General features: G+C 43.6%; 3 protein-coding genes across 3 annotated transcripts in view; 1 reads left to right on the forward strand and 2 right to left on the reverse strand.

The window, feature by feature from the left end:
• The window catches only part of CSUI_004846 (arginyl-trna synthetase), a gene marked incomplete at its 3' end in the record, with an annotated part of 5,727 nt that extends 1,655 nt beyond the window's left edge, over positions 1-4,072 (reverse strand). The window contains exons 1-3 of the mRNA XM_068065027.1: positions 3,085-4,072; positions 1,477-1,585; positions 417-554 (exon numbers count right to left, since the gene is read on the reverse strand). Of these exons, the coding sequence (XP_067922984.1) occupies positions 417-554; positions 1,477-1,585; positions 3,085-3,090 (253 nt within the window). The remainder of the gene's footprint in view (positions 1-416; positions 555-1,476; positions 1,586-3,084) is intronic.
• Positions 892-1,044, reverse strand: CSUI_004847 (cytochrome b; the record flags this gene model as incomplete). Its single annotated transcript, XM_068065028.1, has 1 exon — positions 892-1,044. A coding segment is annotated over one exon (150 nt), but the record flags the coding sequence as incomplete, so codon positions are not given.
• Positions 3,313-16,215, forward strand: CSUI_004848 (rio1 family protein; the record flags this gene model as incomplete). The annotated part of the gene is made up of 6 exons (XM_068065029.1): positions 3,313-5,665; positions 6,450-7,026; positions 7,949-10,236; positions 11,624-11,738; positions 13,234-13,967; positions 15,666-16,215. Coding segments are annotated over exons 1-6 (4,992 nt in total), but the record flags the coding sequence as incomplete, so codon positions are not given.
• Positions 16,216-16,927: the final 712 nt, after the last annotated feature.

Consider the following 16,927-nt stretch of genomic DNA (forward strand, 5'->3'; position numbering starts at 1 on the left):
AAGCAAAGGGAGAACAGAGATCGCTTTCTCTTCTTCTATTGAGAAGAGACTGAAGGGTGTCTACGTGTTTAGTTGCGATGCTGGTATATTCACGCACATGCATGAATGCATGCAAGAAAGAAAGAACACCAGAGGAGAGAGAAGAAAGGGACGTCGTTGTCTCTAGAAGAAAGACAGCTCGGTACATGGGAAAAGCCACTACGAATTAAGAGAGAAGGAGAGGTGACGAACAGACAAGAAGAGCGAGAGAGTGAGAGAGAACTAGAGAAGAAAAGATCCGGAAAAAAATAAGAAAAGAAAGAAAATGTATGTTTCCACTTGATAGACAACTTGTAGACCCCTGAGACAAAAGAAGGAGAAAAGAAGTGAAGAAAGAAGAAGAGAAGGAGAGAGAGTGAGAATAGGTTGGAGAATACCTTGAGGAGACGATTGCATGTTGGAGAAGAGCTTTTCGTTCTTAAGATTTTCGAGAATCTTTTCTCCTGCCTCCTTAGGTGAAGAGACACCCAACGCATCCTTCCCTGACTGTTTGAACAGAACCATCGCACTATTACCTACAAAGAAAAGATAAGAACGGACAAGAGAACGAGAATCCAACCACACCCTTTTCTCTCATCCTTTCTTTCTTTTTTTCTTTCTTTTAGAGACCTCCTCTGACACGTGAGGAATGGACTAGGTGGCGCCACTCTCGGCCTGCATATGCCTACGTCGCACATGGAATAGATTCTCGGCACACATGCAACCAAGACATACATAGAGATAAACCCCCCCATACTTACATGTGTACATAGATGATACACACAGATGCAGCCTTTACACATATATATCTCTATATACACACATATCTATCTCTGCACAGCCTTAGTACATTCATAGGTATAGCCTCCTAGGAGGGTTTTAAGGTAACATCAGAGACATAAAACCCTCCTAGTAACCAAGGTACTAAGTAAGGGATTGGAGACAAGAGGTTGGTGATGACTGTGGCTCCCCAAAAACTCATTTGTCCCCATGGTAACACATATCCAAGAAAGGCAGTTGCAATAGTAATAATATATAGATATATGCGAATGCAGATATTTATATGTATGTCGATTCCCCTTCTTGTTCTTCTTCTTGTTTACACGCCACCCCTCCCACCGAAAGCCTTTTAGCAGAGAACATATATGCTATCTTCAACAGAAAGGCCATGCCCTTCTTTTTACGTCAGTTTATACACCAGCATGAAGAGACAGAAGAGAAGAAGAAGAAGGGGTGTCAACAAGGGGATCTTAGTCTCTTTGATAGATGGCGAGATCTCTCTCCGTTTTCTATCCGATCTAGGAGATAAAGAGTAATCTATGAAGACACCTCTACTCTCTCGACTCCAGCCCTACTGCATGCGCATGTGGCTTTGTGTCACCCTTAAGAGAAAGAAAGAGAGAGAGAAAGAAAGAGAAAGAAAAAAGGGTGTGCGTAGAAGAGCTTGTTTTTTCTTACACTGGAAATCTCCGAATTTGGACGAAGAGATAATAGGGGTATGATCAACTGAAGGAAAGGCTGCAGAGACAGCCCTACGAAAGGCTGCCTTCACTTGACTATTCAACGTCTGTATGTACACCCCACAGACACACCAAACAAGGAGAAGCACAAGAGCAAGAAAGAACAGCATCACATACATGCAAAAGACATACGCGCACACAGAAATACAAGGAAAGAGATAGAGAGAAAACAGGCCCCAAGAAAGATAGAAAACAGAAAAAGAACGATGAGATAGATAGATAGATATAAAGATAGATAGATAGATAGATGACCACATAGATAGATAGATAGATAGACAGATGAACACAAGGGAAGGGAGATAGATAGATAGATTGAAGATAGATAGGTAGATCAGAGAGAGATAGATAGCTACATAAAATGAATGGCACAGGGGTTGAAGTCATCGTCTTCTTTGTTAGGGGGATGCTGTCCTATCTTCTTCCTCCTTCTTTTTCTTCTTCTACCATTTGAAGGAAACATGTTTCTTGCAACGCGCTGTCTACGGTGTCTATACACCCGAAGGAGGAGCAGGAGGGAATCGATTGAATGGAGGGCTGCATGCCTTGATTAACCAACTGTATTACCGCAGTCAAACATGATCTTCTTTTTCTTCTTTTCTCTTCCTTTTCCTCTTCTGCTTATTGCTTCTTCATCTCTCACTGCCTTGCCTCTCCTTTTATGGTCTATCATCTACCTCCATTATGACGACAAGTTTTGCTACATGTCGACGGACAGTCTTCTTTCAGCTATTTGTAACCTCGACTCTGTCTTTGATCTGTCGTCTATCGTAATGCTGAATCTATGTATCTAGAGAAACTTGAAGAGAACTAAAAATGCATGAGAAGAGATTTCTATTTCTTCCTCTCTTTTCTTGTTCTTCTTCATATCCGCAGAAGAAGAAAGGGGCTTCAGATGAAGAAGAGCATCGTGACTACGTGCAAAGGAGATAAGACAAATCGCTATTCTGTGGCACGCAGACAAGAGATAAAATAGAGACAGGTACAAGAAGAGGACAGAGACCATAGAGACACAGAAGCACCATGATAGAGACGATGGATAGACAGAAAGACCTCTCCAAGAAGGGGTTTAAGAAGGAAAGGACAGATGACGCACGGGAACTATTCATGCATGCACAACTCCGACAGTGTATGTACACCGTACAGTCTGATAGAGACACCCATAGACACATATATACACACATATATGTGTGTATGGGTGTCTCTATCAGAGGTAGCTATGTATGTGTATATAGATCGCAATCTCTCTGTCTCTTTCTATGGAGAGGAGATAATATGAGTTGAAGGAACACGCCCGAAAAGAGAAACGAAGAGGAAGAAGATGGCGAAGATGAAAAGAAAGAAAGCCAAGAGAAAGCAAAAGAGATAGATAGAAATGGTGAGAGGGAAGCCTGTAGAGAAAGAGATATCGATCTATACAAATACATACAAATCATTAAAGAAGAAGAGGAAAAAGACTGAAACTACCACTATGGCCACTATGTAACCGGCATGAATGACTTCTCTTCTCTCCTTATATAAGCCGAGAGAAGAGACTTTTCTCTCTCACCTGCATCTTGGAAAGAGAAGGCGACGAGATCTCTCGGATGAAGAAGAGCAAAGAGAGAAAACCTATGCTTCGCAACTCGCAAGGCTCTTTCTCCCAGAAGGATAGCCAGCTTTTCTCGCTGTATAGAAATCTCTCTTACCTGGGTAAGAGACAAGAAGGGAGAGAAAGAGAAGCCCCAAGACTCGAGAAAGAGAAGTAGAGTGAAAACCTTCAGAGGAAGGAGAAAGAAGAAGAAGATGAGGAAGGGCGACCCGAGAGAGAGTAAAAGTTCCTTTTTTCGGAAAAGAGTTGGGAAAGATTGTCTTGGAGAAGTGGCGGTTATGCAGAGAGAGGACGAAAATAAGGAGACTTGGGTTGGAATGAAAAGATTGAAGAAGAAAAGGAGAAAAAGGAGAAGCAGAGAAGATGAGGAGATTTCAAAGGAAAAAGGAGGAAAAGATGGTGATGCTTGGTGTAGTGTATTAGTAGAGAAGAGTAAAGAGGACGGAGAAGATGAAAAAGAATGGAGATAGAGAAAAGGAAAGAAAGAAAGAAAGGAAGGAAGAAGACCAAGAGTTGTACGCTAAGAGTTGCGAAAGAGAAAAAGAACCCTACCTCTCTTCTCTTGAGAAACACAAAAAAGCAAGAAAGTCTATGGAGAGTCTTCTGTCTCGTTCCTCATCCAAAGAAATCTCCTGTTTTCAGGTGTACATACACCTACCACACGCTCCGATTTCCCCCTCAGCCCTACTAATAACGATGGCACATGCATTGGGAAACTTCTCGTCTGTTTCTGTCTCGATGAAACCAAAGGAAATATCTTCTTCTTCCTCTCTCTCTCTCTCTTTCTTCTTCTTTTTCTTTTCTCTCTCTTCTTTGCATGCAATCACCCTGAGAGCAAAGAAAAGAAGAGAAGGAGCTGTCTCGCTGGTCTCTCTCTCTCTCCATGGTATCGATAGATCGATCGATCGATGAATCGATCGATTGATGGATCACGTTTCTTCTTTTCTCTCACGTTTCCATATCTCTCTTCTCTTCAACTCTCTGGTGTATGTACGTATGCCCTTTCTTTCGTTTCTCTGCTTCTTAACTATTTTCATGCTTCCCAGAAGAAAGAATACACCCGTCTCAAAGTTTTTCTTTCTTCTGACTTTTCGCCTTGTCCTTTCGCTTCTAGAAAAGAACAAGAGAGAGAGACCGAAACTCTCGTCACGTTGTTCCTTCCTTCGCTGTAATTGGAGTTTTCTCGTCTCACCGTCTTTTCTTCATTCTCCTTTTCTTTCTTTACTCATTCACGCCCTTCTCGTTCTTCTCCGTGTATTTACAGAGGAGTTTTCCTTTTCTTCTCTTTCGTATCAGATATACTCAGTCTTTTCGATGTAGAAAGGGGCGTATATCACGAAATATGTAGAGGCGTCTTTCTTCTGCTTCTCTTCTTCATCTTTCTTCTCCGTCTCCCCATCCGCTCTCTCTGTCTCTCAATTCTCTTAGTAGACGGTTTTGTCGACAAGAAACAGAAGGAAACTCTCTTCTCTCACATCTTCCTCGATATCTATCTGTCTATCTCTGTAAGTATCACCTCTTTCTCTCTTTCTTTGTCTCCTTCTCCATCTCTTTCTTTTCTTCACCTCCTCCTTTTTCAAAAGGACACATAAGTCGTCCAGAGGAAAGAGCAGAAGAAATCTGACAAAGAAGTTAGACAGAAACAAGCAACTCTCCCTCATCATACAGACCGAACTGAAATTCCCCCACGAAACACCTCCCCTTCTTCTTTTTCTCCCCTTTCTTCTTCTTCTCTTTCACGGACACTAACTAACAGTCTCTCGTCCCTTTCATCTTGCTCTTTATCTTCTTCATCTTCTTCAGTGAGAAAGATGAAGGAAAGAGAAGGGAAACCTTCTTCCCCTGGCAAGAGAAGCGATGGAAGAGAGAGAGGAGGTGTCGAAGCCCCTGGGGGGTGCGGCGAACAAAGGGGTGGAAAGAGTAGTCGACGATACTTGAACTCGAAGGTTGAGACAGAGATAAGAGAAGGCTATAGAAAGATCGGGAGACAGGCATGCAATCGGAGCTTAGGGTTAACTCAAGATACTCGATATACGGTCGATCAGGTACTCGATTGCCGTACATGTCGACTTATGGTTAAAATTATGAAGCGGAATGCTCTCTCAGATCTTTCTGGGGCTATCAGTACAGGCAAGGAAGCGAATGTCTACTGTGTATCTGGACCTGCGATAGGCAAGGAGAAATCCGCCGGAGAGGAAAGAAGAGAAAGAACAGACAAGGATGATACAGAAGAAGAAGAAGAGAGGACGATAGGAGAAGAGGGTAGGACTGATAGAGGAAGAGTAAATGTGGATAATGACGAAGCGAAGAAGAAGAAGAGTAACGGCGGTGGAGGAGATAGGGGGAGTGAAGAAAGGATTGAGACGGAGGAGAAGAAGATAGAAAAGGGAGAAGTTGAAGAAGAAAAACAAGAAGAAGAGGGAGGATCATTGCCGTGGAGACTTTATGCTATGAAGGTTTATCGGACGTCGATTCTCACGTTTCAAGATCGAAGAAAATATGTCGAGGGAGATCATCGATTTGAAAGAGCTTATACAAAGTGAGGCGGAAAAAAGGACATCGACTGCTCTATCGATCTCTCATTCTCTTTCTTGGGGCTTCTTCATCCACCTCTCTTTCTCAGCGCAGTCAGTCCGGAAGACTCATCTTCAGTCTCTCTGCCTCTCTTTTCTTAGTCGGTCTATCTTTCGTGTATCTATCGTTAGCCTACCTGTCTGTCTCTCACTAAATATGTATCTATTTATCTATCTTCAATCCATCTATCTATACAGCTGCGTGTTTACGACTGTTGACTAGCTATCCATTTGCTCGTGTCTCCACTCATTTATCTCTCTACCAAGGTTTTTCGCTGTCTACCTATCTATCTGTCTACAGAAAGATATCCCTACACTTCTCTTCCATATACACATATACATACATCTAAAGAGAGAGAGAGACGCGGTTACACTATAGGTGTCTATATGCGTGTGTGGATATGCACTCAGTACCTTAGGCTTAGGATCCAAGCTTTTCCATATGTCTCTTTGTATGAGATATGGAAGCACCTATCTAGCTATCAAATCTACATGCTTACCTGTATATACATCCGTAGGTATACAGATATACTCACCATCTATTATATAGGGTATACATATACACATGTATACATATCTGTTTATATACGGAGAATATGATGGAGGAGCAGTCTTTTTGTCTGTCACTGCCTCTCTCTAGATATCTTCACGGTGTCTATACACCTCGGCAGTAGTGTAGATCTCCTTCATGTTTATTTCTTCTGCCTTTGTCTGAGGTTGAGAGTGCGTTTCTTTTTCTGTCTTTTCTAGGTCGAGAAATCCTCGGAAGATGGTAGTGAACTGGGTGCTTAAAGAACTTCGAAATCTATTGAGATTGCATGCAGCAGGTTTACCATGTCCTCTACCTATTGATGTTTCTTCTCATGTCCTTCTCATGTCATTCGCGGGTGTCTATACACCCCACTGCATGCATTCCGTATCTCACCAACCGAGACAAGAATCCTCAGACTCTTCTACCTATCTTCTTTCTTCCTCTTCCTCTCATCAAAGCACCCGCAGTGAGTCTTCTTCTCCTTCTCCTTCTTCTTTGTCTTCTTCTCTTCTGGCTTCTACGTGCTGTTCTCCTTCATATAAAGATGAAGTAGCTAAAGATAATGTTGGCGATAGCAACGGGAGAAGAGAAGAAGAGATTGTCGATAGGACTCACGGTCTTGAATCTCTATCTATCTATAATAAGAAGGGCTTCTTTCACGGAGAGAAAGAACGAAAGAATACCTCGTGGACGTCTACAGCTTCTCCTCGTCTCAAGGATCTCTCCGCTACTCAGTTATGTTGTATATGGAAAGCTTATGCCGTCTATAGAGCATGGTGTCGGCTGTATGTACAGGTGAGATGCAGACAGAAGGAAAGAAGAAGAGAGGTTTTCCTTGCAGTCGTAATTAAGGGATTTTAGACATCGAAAAGTTTTTCTTCTTTTTCTCTCCTTTCCTCTTTTTCTTGTCTGTGAGGAAGAAAAGAAATTTTTTGTAGGGAGAGTTGGTCTCTTCAATAGGAAGAACGTAGATCTTCTTCTACAGTGTATTGACACGTCGGGTAGCTATGCTCGAGTGCTTGTGATTCAGAATACATGTCTACACATGCCAACGCAAGAGATAGGTGTCTACATGATGGACGTAGAAAAGACACACATATGTAGAGAGAGAGTCGTATAGGCAGTCTTCGAGGTAGATACATACAAACTCCTGCAACCGTATGTATATACATACATGTGTACATAGAGTCAGTTATATATATACATATGTATATACGTCTAGACGTATATCTTTGTATGTGCATGCATGTACGACGGGACTATATGTAAGTGTACGTATATACGTCTATATATGTATATGAAATACATGACGTCTATGAGAGGATGTAAATCTGTAGAGTTATTTACACACGTTAACGCGGATCTCTCTGCATCTATGTGTCTATCCAGGCGTCTTCATCTCTCGTAGTATATATATATATATATATATATGCGTATAGCTAGTGGTTGTATATCTATCTCCCACATCCGGATCTCTTTACCTGCCTTCATTTGTGTATATCTTTCTCTTTCTACCCCTCTCTAGTTATATCTATCTATCTATCCACTTGCTATGTGTGTATCGAATGTCTGGATACGATAAGATACCCCCACGCTGAGTGTAAAAACATCTTTTCTAAACAGCTGTCGTGAACAATCCATCTCTTTCTTTCTTTCTTTCTTTTCTTTCTTTCTCTGTCTGTGTGTGTCTCTGTCTCTCTTCTTTTTCTTCCTTCAGGCAATCGCATGCCTTCGTTGGATGTACCAGGAATGTCAGTTAGTGCATGGAGATTTTTCTGAATACAATCTCTTGTATTACCTCCAAGGATTATACGTCATCGACGTAGGCCAAGCTGTACATACAGCTCATCCACAGGCACTTGACTTTCTTAAACGAGATTGCCGTAATGTCACTTCGTTCTTTCTTAATCAAATCCACCATGCCAAATCTCAACTTTTCTCTTTCTTGAAGCATCATAACAACACCCCTCAACACACAACAATGACTTACACCGAGAATGAACTTTCTTCTTCTTCTTTCTCTTCTCCGTCTTCACCTTGTAAGTGTATGTACTCTCGATCGTGGCTCGAGAGTGATGGCGACGGTGTCCGCGGTGTATGTACACCCCCTGAAATGACTCTGCAGACACCCACTGAAGGAAAGGTGAGAGGTCCAAGAGAGGAAACATGCATAAAAGAAGGAGAAGAAGACAGCGACGGCAGCGTCATATCAACTAAACTACTTAATTCTTCTTTGACTAAAGAAAGAGCTTGTTTCTTTGGATGGAGAGAAGAAGACTTCGAGAGGAATGAAACGAGAAGAATGGAAGATGATTCTCTTCTATTCCCTTCTTTGATCACTCAGGAGACTGACAAGGGGTCTTTCCATGTGAAACAGATGAGAATGTCTTCTTCTACCACTTCAGGAGCTTTCAAACAAGGAGCGGAGACAGGTAAGAACGCGCTGTCTATAGAGAGAGAAGAAGAGGCATGTGATGGATCAAATGAAGAAGGAAGACGAGAGAAAGAAGAAGAGATGATCTTGTGTCTTGAAGTGTTGTCTGTGCGTCATCTGTTTGAGTTGACTGTTAAGCCGAATCTTCCTTCTTCTATACAGCGACGGTTGATTGATTTACGAGAAGAAACAAGAGAAGGCCCCGTCAAAGAGAAAGAAGAAGAGGAGAGGGAGAGAGAGGATAAAGAAAGCGAAGAAGAGGAAGAAGACAAGCCAGAACATGGAGAAGTTGGCATAAGAGAAGCGCATCAGACTCGTGAAAGAGAGGAAGGAGAGAAGATGACAGGAAGAAGTAAGACTGAGAGGTTACATCAACCCCATCTACCCAAAGACACTTCAATTCCTGGCGCATCTCTTCCTGATAAGAAGAAGGCCGATCATCCTTATAAGACTTCTCCTGTTCTTGTCATAGACGAGGAGAAAGAGAATCGAAAGCATGGAACCTCTATGAGTGAAGCCGTAAAGAAAGCTTCCTTGACAGCGCAGCTAGCGCATGTCCATCGAAAGAGAGATTTATCTCTCTTAGCTGAAGCGATAGGAAGATCTCTTGAATCGGAACTAGCTTGGAGGAGGGTGGGTGTGAAGCACAGGGATGAAGATCTTGAAGATAAGACATATGGAGACGACCTTGGAGACAACACACAAAGAAGAGAGAAAACTGATAAAGAGGAAGAAGATAAAGGAGAAGCAGAAGAAGAAGAGGAGGAGGAGGAGGACAATCTCGATGAGGATGAAGTGTTTCTGAATAGTTGGGTCCCTAGCCATCTCTCTCAGGTCGACGAAAGACGTCTGTTGAAGAAGATTCTTGAGGCTTCTTCTTCTTCCTCTTTGTATTCTTCTTCCGTTCCCGAGAATAAGAGAGGAAAGAAGAAAGAACACGATGAAGGAAGTCTAGACGCTCCTCGCGTATTCTCTAGAGAAGATAAGACAATGAAGAAAACAGTCAAGGGTAGGGAGAAGATCGACGATGATAATGGGTGTGCTCTCAATCCTCTTCAAAGAGAAGAAGAAAGAGAGAGTGAGAGATGGAAGGATAGAAGAAGAAACCTGGCTAAAGAAGTCTCGGGGGATGATCCCCTTGATCGCCTTCTCGACCTTCATGCTTTATTGCTCAGAGACGACGATGAAGATGAAGAGCTTTCCTCCTCTTCTTCTTCCTCCTCTTTGTCTTCATGCGACTCTGCTGAGAATCCGTCAGAAGAAGAAAAAGAGGAAGAAGAAGAAGAAAGAAGGTCCACTGATAAAGATGAGAAGAACCTTCATGTGTCAAGCGAAGGGGTGTCGAGTGAAGAGGAAGAGAAGGCTGACGGAGAACCTGCCCCAATGAGTAGGAGAGATAAGAAGAAGAAGAAGGTCTTCAATCATGAGACGGAGATGAATGGGGAAGACGACGCTTATGTCTTTCGTGGAAAGATTCCTGACGGCGTTGATCGTAAAGAATGGAAGAAACTGGTGAAGGAACAGAATCGAGAGAAACGAAAGTTCAAGGTGCCCAAACACCTCAAAAAAAAGTACCGATCCAAAGCAGCTAATCATAAATAGATAAACGCATGCAGATTATACATAGATTAAAGATACATAGATAGATTAAAGATAGATAGATAGATTAAAGATAGATATACACATCGAGACATACATATAGATAGATAGATATCTGCGTACATAGAGATGTAACACGCGGATAGACCACTTGTGCGTGTATGTGTATGTCCATAGATGGCCAGTGTGTATGTGTGATGCGCGGAGAGTGAGTCAATCGTTCATGTTGAAGGAGAAGGCCGGTCGATTTTGGGTGTGAGAGGCCAGGGGTGCATGCATGCATGCAGGGATGAAGCTAACCAAAGGGGCTTGTGTCTTCGCTTTCTTTTCTCTCTTCCAGCTCTTGGAGATATTCAAGTGTCCCATTTGTCTGCTTTTCTTTCTTTTTGAATGACGGCATAAGACAGTGAAGGAAGCAACCGATCGAGAAGAGTGGGATACGTAAGATTCTTCCCTCTTTCTCTTCTTCTATGTACATAGGGTAAATCAAACAGACAGAGAGAGAGAGGGAGAAGTAGACGTTTTGAACTGGTTGGGCGTGGAGATCTCTATCTCCCTGGAGCGTGAATCTAGCTAGCTCTATGTACCCCAATATGAGATGAATACCTCCTATCTAGTTAACATGGTTTTTTGTCTCTGTCAAGAATAAATGGATGGATGGGGATCGCTTAAAGGTCCCTTGACTCAATATATCTCCGTCGAGGTTTTTTACGGACTTTTTCCATTAAGATGACAACGATGCTTGATGCTGTTCTCTAGGGCTACCTTCCTATTCTTTAGATAGACTGAAGGATGAGAGGGATAGGATCGATCCGTTTCGTCGAGAGCTGTTTTGGCTGGATTGACATGAGAGAACTGCTGGCTCGGATCATAGCACCGACAATGAGAATCTTCTCTTCAACAGCAAAGAAGAAGATCCCCCCTTCTGCCAGTCAACCTGTAGCCAGCTCTCTTGACTCGCCCAGGCGGAGGTAGGAAGGTACACCTTTAGAGAAGAGGAAGAGTACGGACGATTCCCTCGGGCTTATGAGTTCGAGAGAAGGCAGTCGATCTCTCTCGAATCGGACGACCTGTCTGCCCCAACCAAAGACGGATAGAGAAACAGATAGACATATAATAGATGGATAGATGGCTAACATCTCAGGGGTGTACGGGGTAGGAGAGGTAGTGATCAATCAGAGGACATGCGATATGGAAAAGAGGCTCACCATTGTCAGTACTAATGTGTGCTTGCGTTATAGTTTGTATGGAATTGAACAGAAAGTTACCTCTGAGACTTTGTGCTTATTGCCTTCTCAGAGAGCTAGTACATAGGTCATATATACTTGCTGGCTTGTTTCTTTCTTTGTAACAAGCCAGCAAGTATAACGTCCAGAAGGTGGGGAAGACGAAGCCTAGTGCTGTCTCAAGCAGATCTCCCGGTAGAAGCAGAAACGTTCCAACAGAAGGAGAAAAGAAAGGAAAAGAAGTTCTAGTGAGTGCATTGACAAGCTGTCTCCTCCCAAGGACAGATTCCCGTTGAAGTTTCCCTAAATTCTTCTTCTTTCGGAGGCCGCCCCAGCATCAAAATGGAGACTAAAAATGCCTCTCTATCTATCTATCTTTAATCTCTCTATCTTTCTTTAATCTCTCTATCTATCTTCAATCTATATATCTATTAACTAAGGAAGAAAGATCTAGGGAGATGAGAGACTGTCGGAAACTGCCAGGGAAGGTTGCTATCCTTCGATCGTTACTTTGCCTTTTGACTGGTTGCGTCACGCTCGACATAGGGGGGTTTATATGATGATCACTGGTGAGACAGATAGCTATTTTTCGCCCGATGGTAGAAGGGAAGCGTTGCAGTCTCAACATAATTGGTGCATATCTTCTGTCAGTTTTACGATAGAGAAATGAGTGCGTGAGATGAGCAGACAGACAGAGAGACGGATTTCGTTCATTCTATCGGAGTGGTAGGCGCTGTTTCAGACCTTTGTTAGTTTCATGGGATGTCTATTTAGATAGAAAACCGTCTATAGGAAATAGTTGTCGAACATGGCAAGCGTAAAGGTGCCAAGAGAGCGAGTGACTGATGGATCTACCGAGAGAACAGACGGACAGAACTACGACGAAGAAGCAAGAAAGACACACAAAAAGAAAGAAAACATGGGAAATGTAACCTGTCACCCCGGGAGAAACCGAAGAATCCTACCAGAAGGGCATTACTGGCTTGCAAGCATAGAAGCTGCAGGAGGGATTTCTCTCTAACAGGACTTTGTGAAACAAGCGCCTCTCCGTGGTCTTCAGCAGTCGCGAAGAGGAGAAACGCTGGATCACGATAGTTTCGCCGGCTTCACACATCCATTCATATCACTTGAACTATCTATCTATCTATCCGTCTCTAACTTATCTATTTTCAATTTGTCTTCAGTCTATCTATCTCTAACCTATCTAACCTAGTCAAATTATCTTCGGCCATTCATTCATCTATCTATCTTCTATCTATAAGCTGTCTCTACGTAACTTCAACCTCTCTATCTATAAGCTATCTGTAATCTATAATCTATCTACACTCGGTGATCTACCTATACTCTACAATCTATCTATAATGTAGAATCTGTCTATCTATCTGCCTTTTTCTCCGTATCGTTGACCTACCTACGTATCGATCACCTGTCTATAATCTATAATCTGTCTATCCATCTAACTATCTATCTATCCATCCTTTCCACTACCCGGCCGAGATTCGTTTCTGCTTCTCTTAGCCTTTTTGCGTTGTCAAACAAGGAAATTGAAGAGACACACACACAGAGACAAAACAACCAGCCGGCCCCTGTCCCCCTTGCGTATGTCTCGTCTCTTTCCTCTCCTCTACGCACATTCGCAACGACGGGAGCTGCTGCCTGCTGATACACATCCATCGGGACAGCAAGCCAGGAAAACGTCTTTCCTTCATCCGAAAAAGTGTGTGTGTGTGCGTGTGTCTCAAGCTTTTTATATCATGGACAAGTAGCCTTTCTTTTTCTTTCAAGATGTGGGAGAAGAAAACAGGAAGGAACCTCACGGGCAACTGGAGTGAACTTGCACAAGAGGAGAGAGAAAGAGATCAAGAGCGGTTACGCTTGATGAGCTTCTATTCCTTCTTTTCTTCTTCTCCCCCGTTTTCTCCTCATTCAAGAACACATGGAGGAAGCAGAAGAGAAAGAAAGAGACTTAATTCTAGAGTACGGACAGAATTGCGTAAAGAACTCCGGAGACTTCGCCGTCAAGCTCGAGATCGGGATGAGAGGCGTACCCTGATAAGGAGCCTAACGTTTCATGAACTGCTAAGAGTACAGACATGCCAGCCCATGTATAAGTTCATTGACCGAAATCATCTAAGATATGTGTGCGGCATTATCAGCACAGGGAGAGAATCGGATGTGTACTGTGTAGCTGGTAGACCTACTACCACTACTACCGAGGTTTCAAAGGAGGTAGGAGTCGATGCGGGACAAGGAGGAGAACGAGAGAACGGAGATGATAGAAGCAAGGGTAAAGGAGAAGAAGATGAAGGAGAAGAACAAACCAAAGCCGGAGGAAATGAAGATGATAGGTCCTCAAGAACGTGGAACCTTTATGCTTTGAAAGTGTATAAAAAGACTGCTCCTGTTCTGGCTTTTGACGAGGGACAGGGGGCAAGACCGCCGCATGGGTATCATCGCGATGATCGACCTCATCCAAGGTATGTCAAACATACGCGCTTCCATCGAAGTTGAGCTTTCTCACGAAAAGGCTCAAACAGATCAGTCAGCCTTTCGAAAACCGAGAAACTCCTAAGAAAACTGAATAATGCTCTACTAAGCATTGACCGTGCATGGCAAGTCTTGGGGCGTCCGTTGGTTTACCCCTCATGTGCTCCCTGTCGTGTTGAGTAAGAATGAGAGCCGACAGGGTTAGAGAAAAGTCTTTCGCGTCTGGACAGAGAAGATAAGAGGCCTTGTTTCTCATTCTCGCGTATCTTCCCGAACCGGAAAAAACCTTCTGTCCTATCATGTTCTTTTTTCCTGCTGTTGCATTCTTCTTGGTAGGATGTTTCAGCTTGGTTGGTTTCCGCTCTTCCAGAGACTTCCACCATTCCATTCAAGCCTAGCGTCGTTTGCTACTACCAGGTCACCTATATGGTTCTGCACGTGACTCACACGTGTGTGTGTACGTACGCCTCACGTGTGAGAAACGAGGAGTACGTACACATCACGTGTGGCTAACGAGGTGTACGTACACATCAAGTGTGGTCAACGAGGTGTACGTACACATCACGTGTGGTCAACGAGGTGTACGCACAAACCTCACATTTGAGTTCCGAGGTGTACCTACACCCCGCCTTTGGGTCACGAGGTGTAGCTACACCTCACATCCGAGTCGTTTGAGGTGTATGTAAACCTCAGATGTGAGTCGTTTGAGGTGTACGTACATCCTACATACGGACCGTTTGAGGTGTACATACACCGTACATATGGATCGTTTGAGGCGTCACGTGTGAGTGCCGAGGTGTACATACGCGTCACGTATGAGTCGCAAGGTGTACATACACCTGACGTGTGAGTACAGGTGTACGTACACGTCACATTTGAGTCACGAGGTGTACATACACCTCAGGTGTGAGTCACGGGGTCTGCATACACCTCACACGCGAGTCATATGAGGTGCACATACACCTCACCTGTGAGCCTCATATGTGAGTCATTTGCGGGGTACAGACACTTCACACACACCTCACGTGTGAGTCATATGACGCGTGCACAGACCTCACACGCGAGTCGTACGCGGTGTCCATACACCTCGTATGTGACTCATATGGAGCGTACGTTCACGTCGCATGTGAGCATATGCGGTGTACGTACACCTTGCGTGCGAATCATTCATGGTGTACATTCACCTCAAATGTGATGCATATGACATGTGCATAGACTTCTCGTCTGTATCGAATGAGGCGTCCATACATCTCATATGCAGGTCGTTTGAGGTGTACCGACACCTCACGTGGGGATCATTTGAGGTGTACATACACCTTACGTATGGATCGTCTGAGGCGTACATACACCTTACATATGGATCGTTTGAGATGTACACACACCTTACATGTGCGCACACCTCTCATGGGAACCATTGTGGTGTACATTACCAAAAGTGTGAGTGACCTACATCTTGGGAAACAGGATCCGGGAATTGTTCAGAAGCCCTTTTCATCAGTATGTCCTCACTATGGTTCACACGTGTTTCCTGGGGTTAGAAGCGCTTGATACAGGATACAAACGTTATTTCAGCTATATGAGTGTATGCAGGTGTATTGAAGGGGAGCAACGCGTGAGCACGTACGGATTCTGCGCCGAACATATGGTATCGTGTAACAACGTATGTGTGTCTATCTATGTTTGTGCAGGATAAGGAATCAGCGAAAAGTGGGCATGAACCAAATCTCAATAGAGTATCATAATCTATTGAAATTGCGTGAAGCAGGTATGCCATGTCCCTTACCTATCGATCTCTCTTGTCATGTCCTTCTCATGTCTTTCGCGGGTGTCTATACACCTCACTGCATGTATTCCATAGCCCACCCGAAACAACAGTCGTCAAAGCCTCTTCCCCTTCTTAAAGCCTCTCGACCGAACAATGAAGAAGTTCCTTTTGTATCTTATCCTTCGTCGCCGTCTTCCTCCTCATCCACATGCTGTTCTCCTTCACGTAGAAGATCATCTGATGGTGTATATACACCAGAACATGCTCAATCTCCATTCGTACGTCGCTATGGAAAGAGCGTTTTTCTTCTTCATGAAAAGAACGGACCACAGAAAAGAAGAAAGCCACCCCCAAGGTGGAGATCCGTTGCCGTCGCTCCTCGCCTTACAGACCTCTCAACGTCAAGCACTCCTCTTTGTTGCTCAAGTCAGGCTTATATGCTGTATAGAGCATGGTGCAGACTTTACGTTCAGGTAGGTATGTAGGTGGGTTGTAGGTAAGGGGGACATGCACTTCAAACTTCATGCGATACAGATGAACTCTGTTTCCAAGCGCTCTTAACGATCTACACATGAATACATTCACATCCTCCTCATCTAAGTATCTTCCGAGTGCTCTTTTGCAGGCCATGCCAGTGTATATACGGAAGAAGTCTGCTATAGTCATGACGGCTGCTGTTACTCTTCTTCTTCTTCTTCAATGCGCAGTGCTTTCGGCAAAACGCTCCTCATCATGTGCTTCAATTGATACGAGCCATTCTCTCTCTCTCTCTTTCTCTCTTCTATCGCTCTACACGGACAAGAAACTTGCTGATGCCAGTTCTCTCTATGCATACACACACATATATATACAGAGAGAGAGACCTAGAAAGAGATTCTTTTCTCCTCTGCGCTAGTCATAAACATTAGTGGTATAGATATACGTCAGCGCGCGTATAAAGCCACATATGATACATGTCAACACGTACAGGCCCATGAGGATCTACATGTAAAGGCCTTCTTCTTCTTCAGACAGAAGGACATTTAGAGCTGCGAGGTTGTTCACGCCTGGCAACGTGTTCTCATATCTCTCAACTCTCCATGTGTATATCTCTGTACTGGACATTCGTGTGGGCATGTTGATGGGGGGGGTATGCTTGTATGAGGAGGTATGCATACGCAAGAATATCTCTTTCTGTATTGCTAC

The sequence above is a fragment of the Cystoisospora suis genome (genome assembly GCF_002600585.1).
Source record: "Cystoisospora suis strain Wien I chromosome Unknown contig_2320, whole genome shotgun sequence".
Classification (NCBI taxonomy): domain Eukaryota; phylum Apicomplexa; class Conoidasida; order Eucoccidiorida; family Sarcocystidae; genus Cystoisospora; species Cystoisospora suis.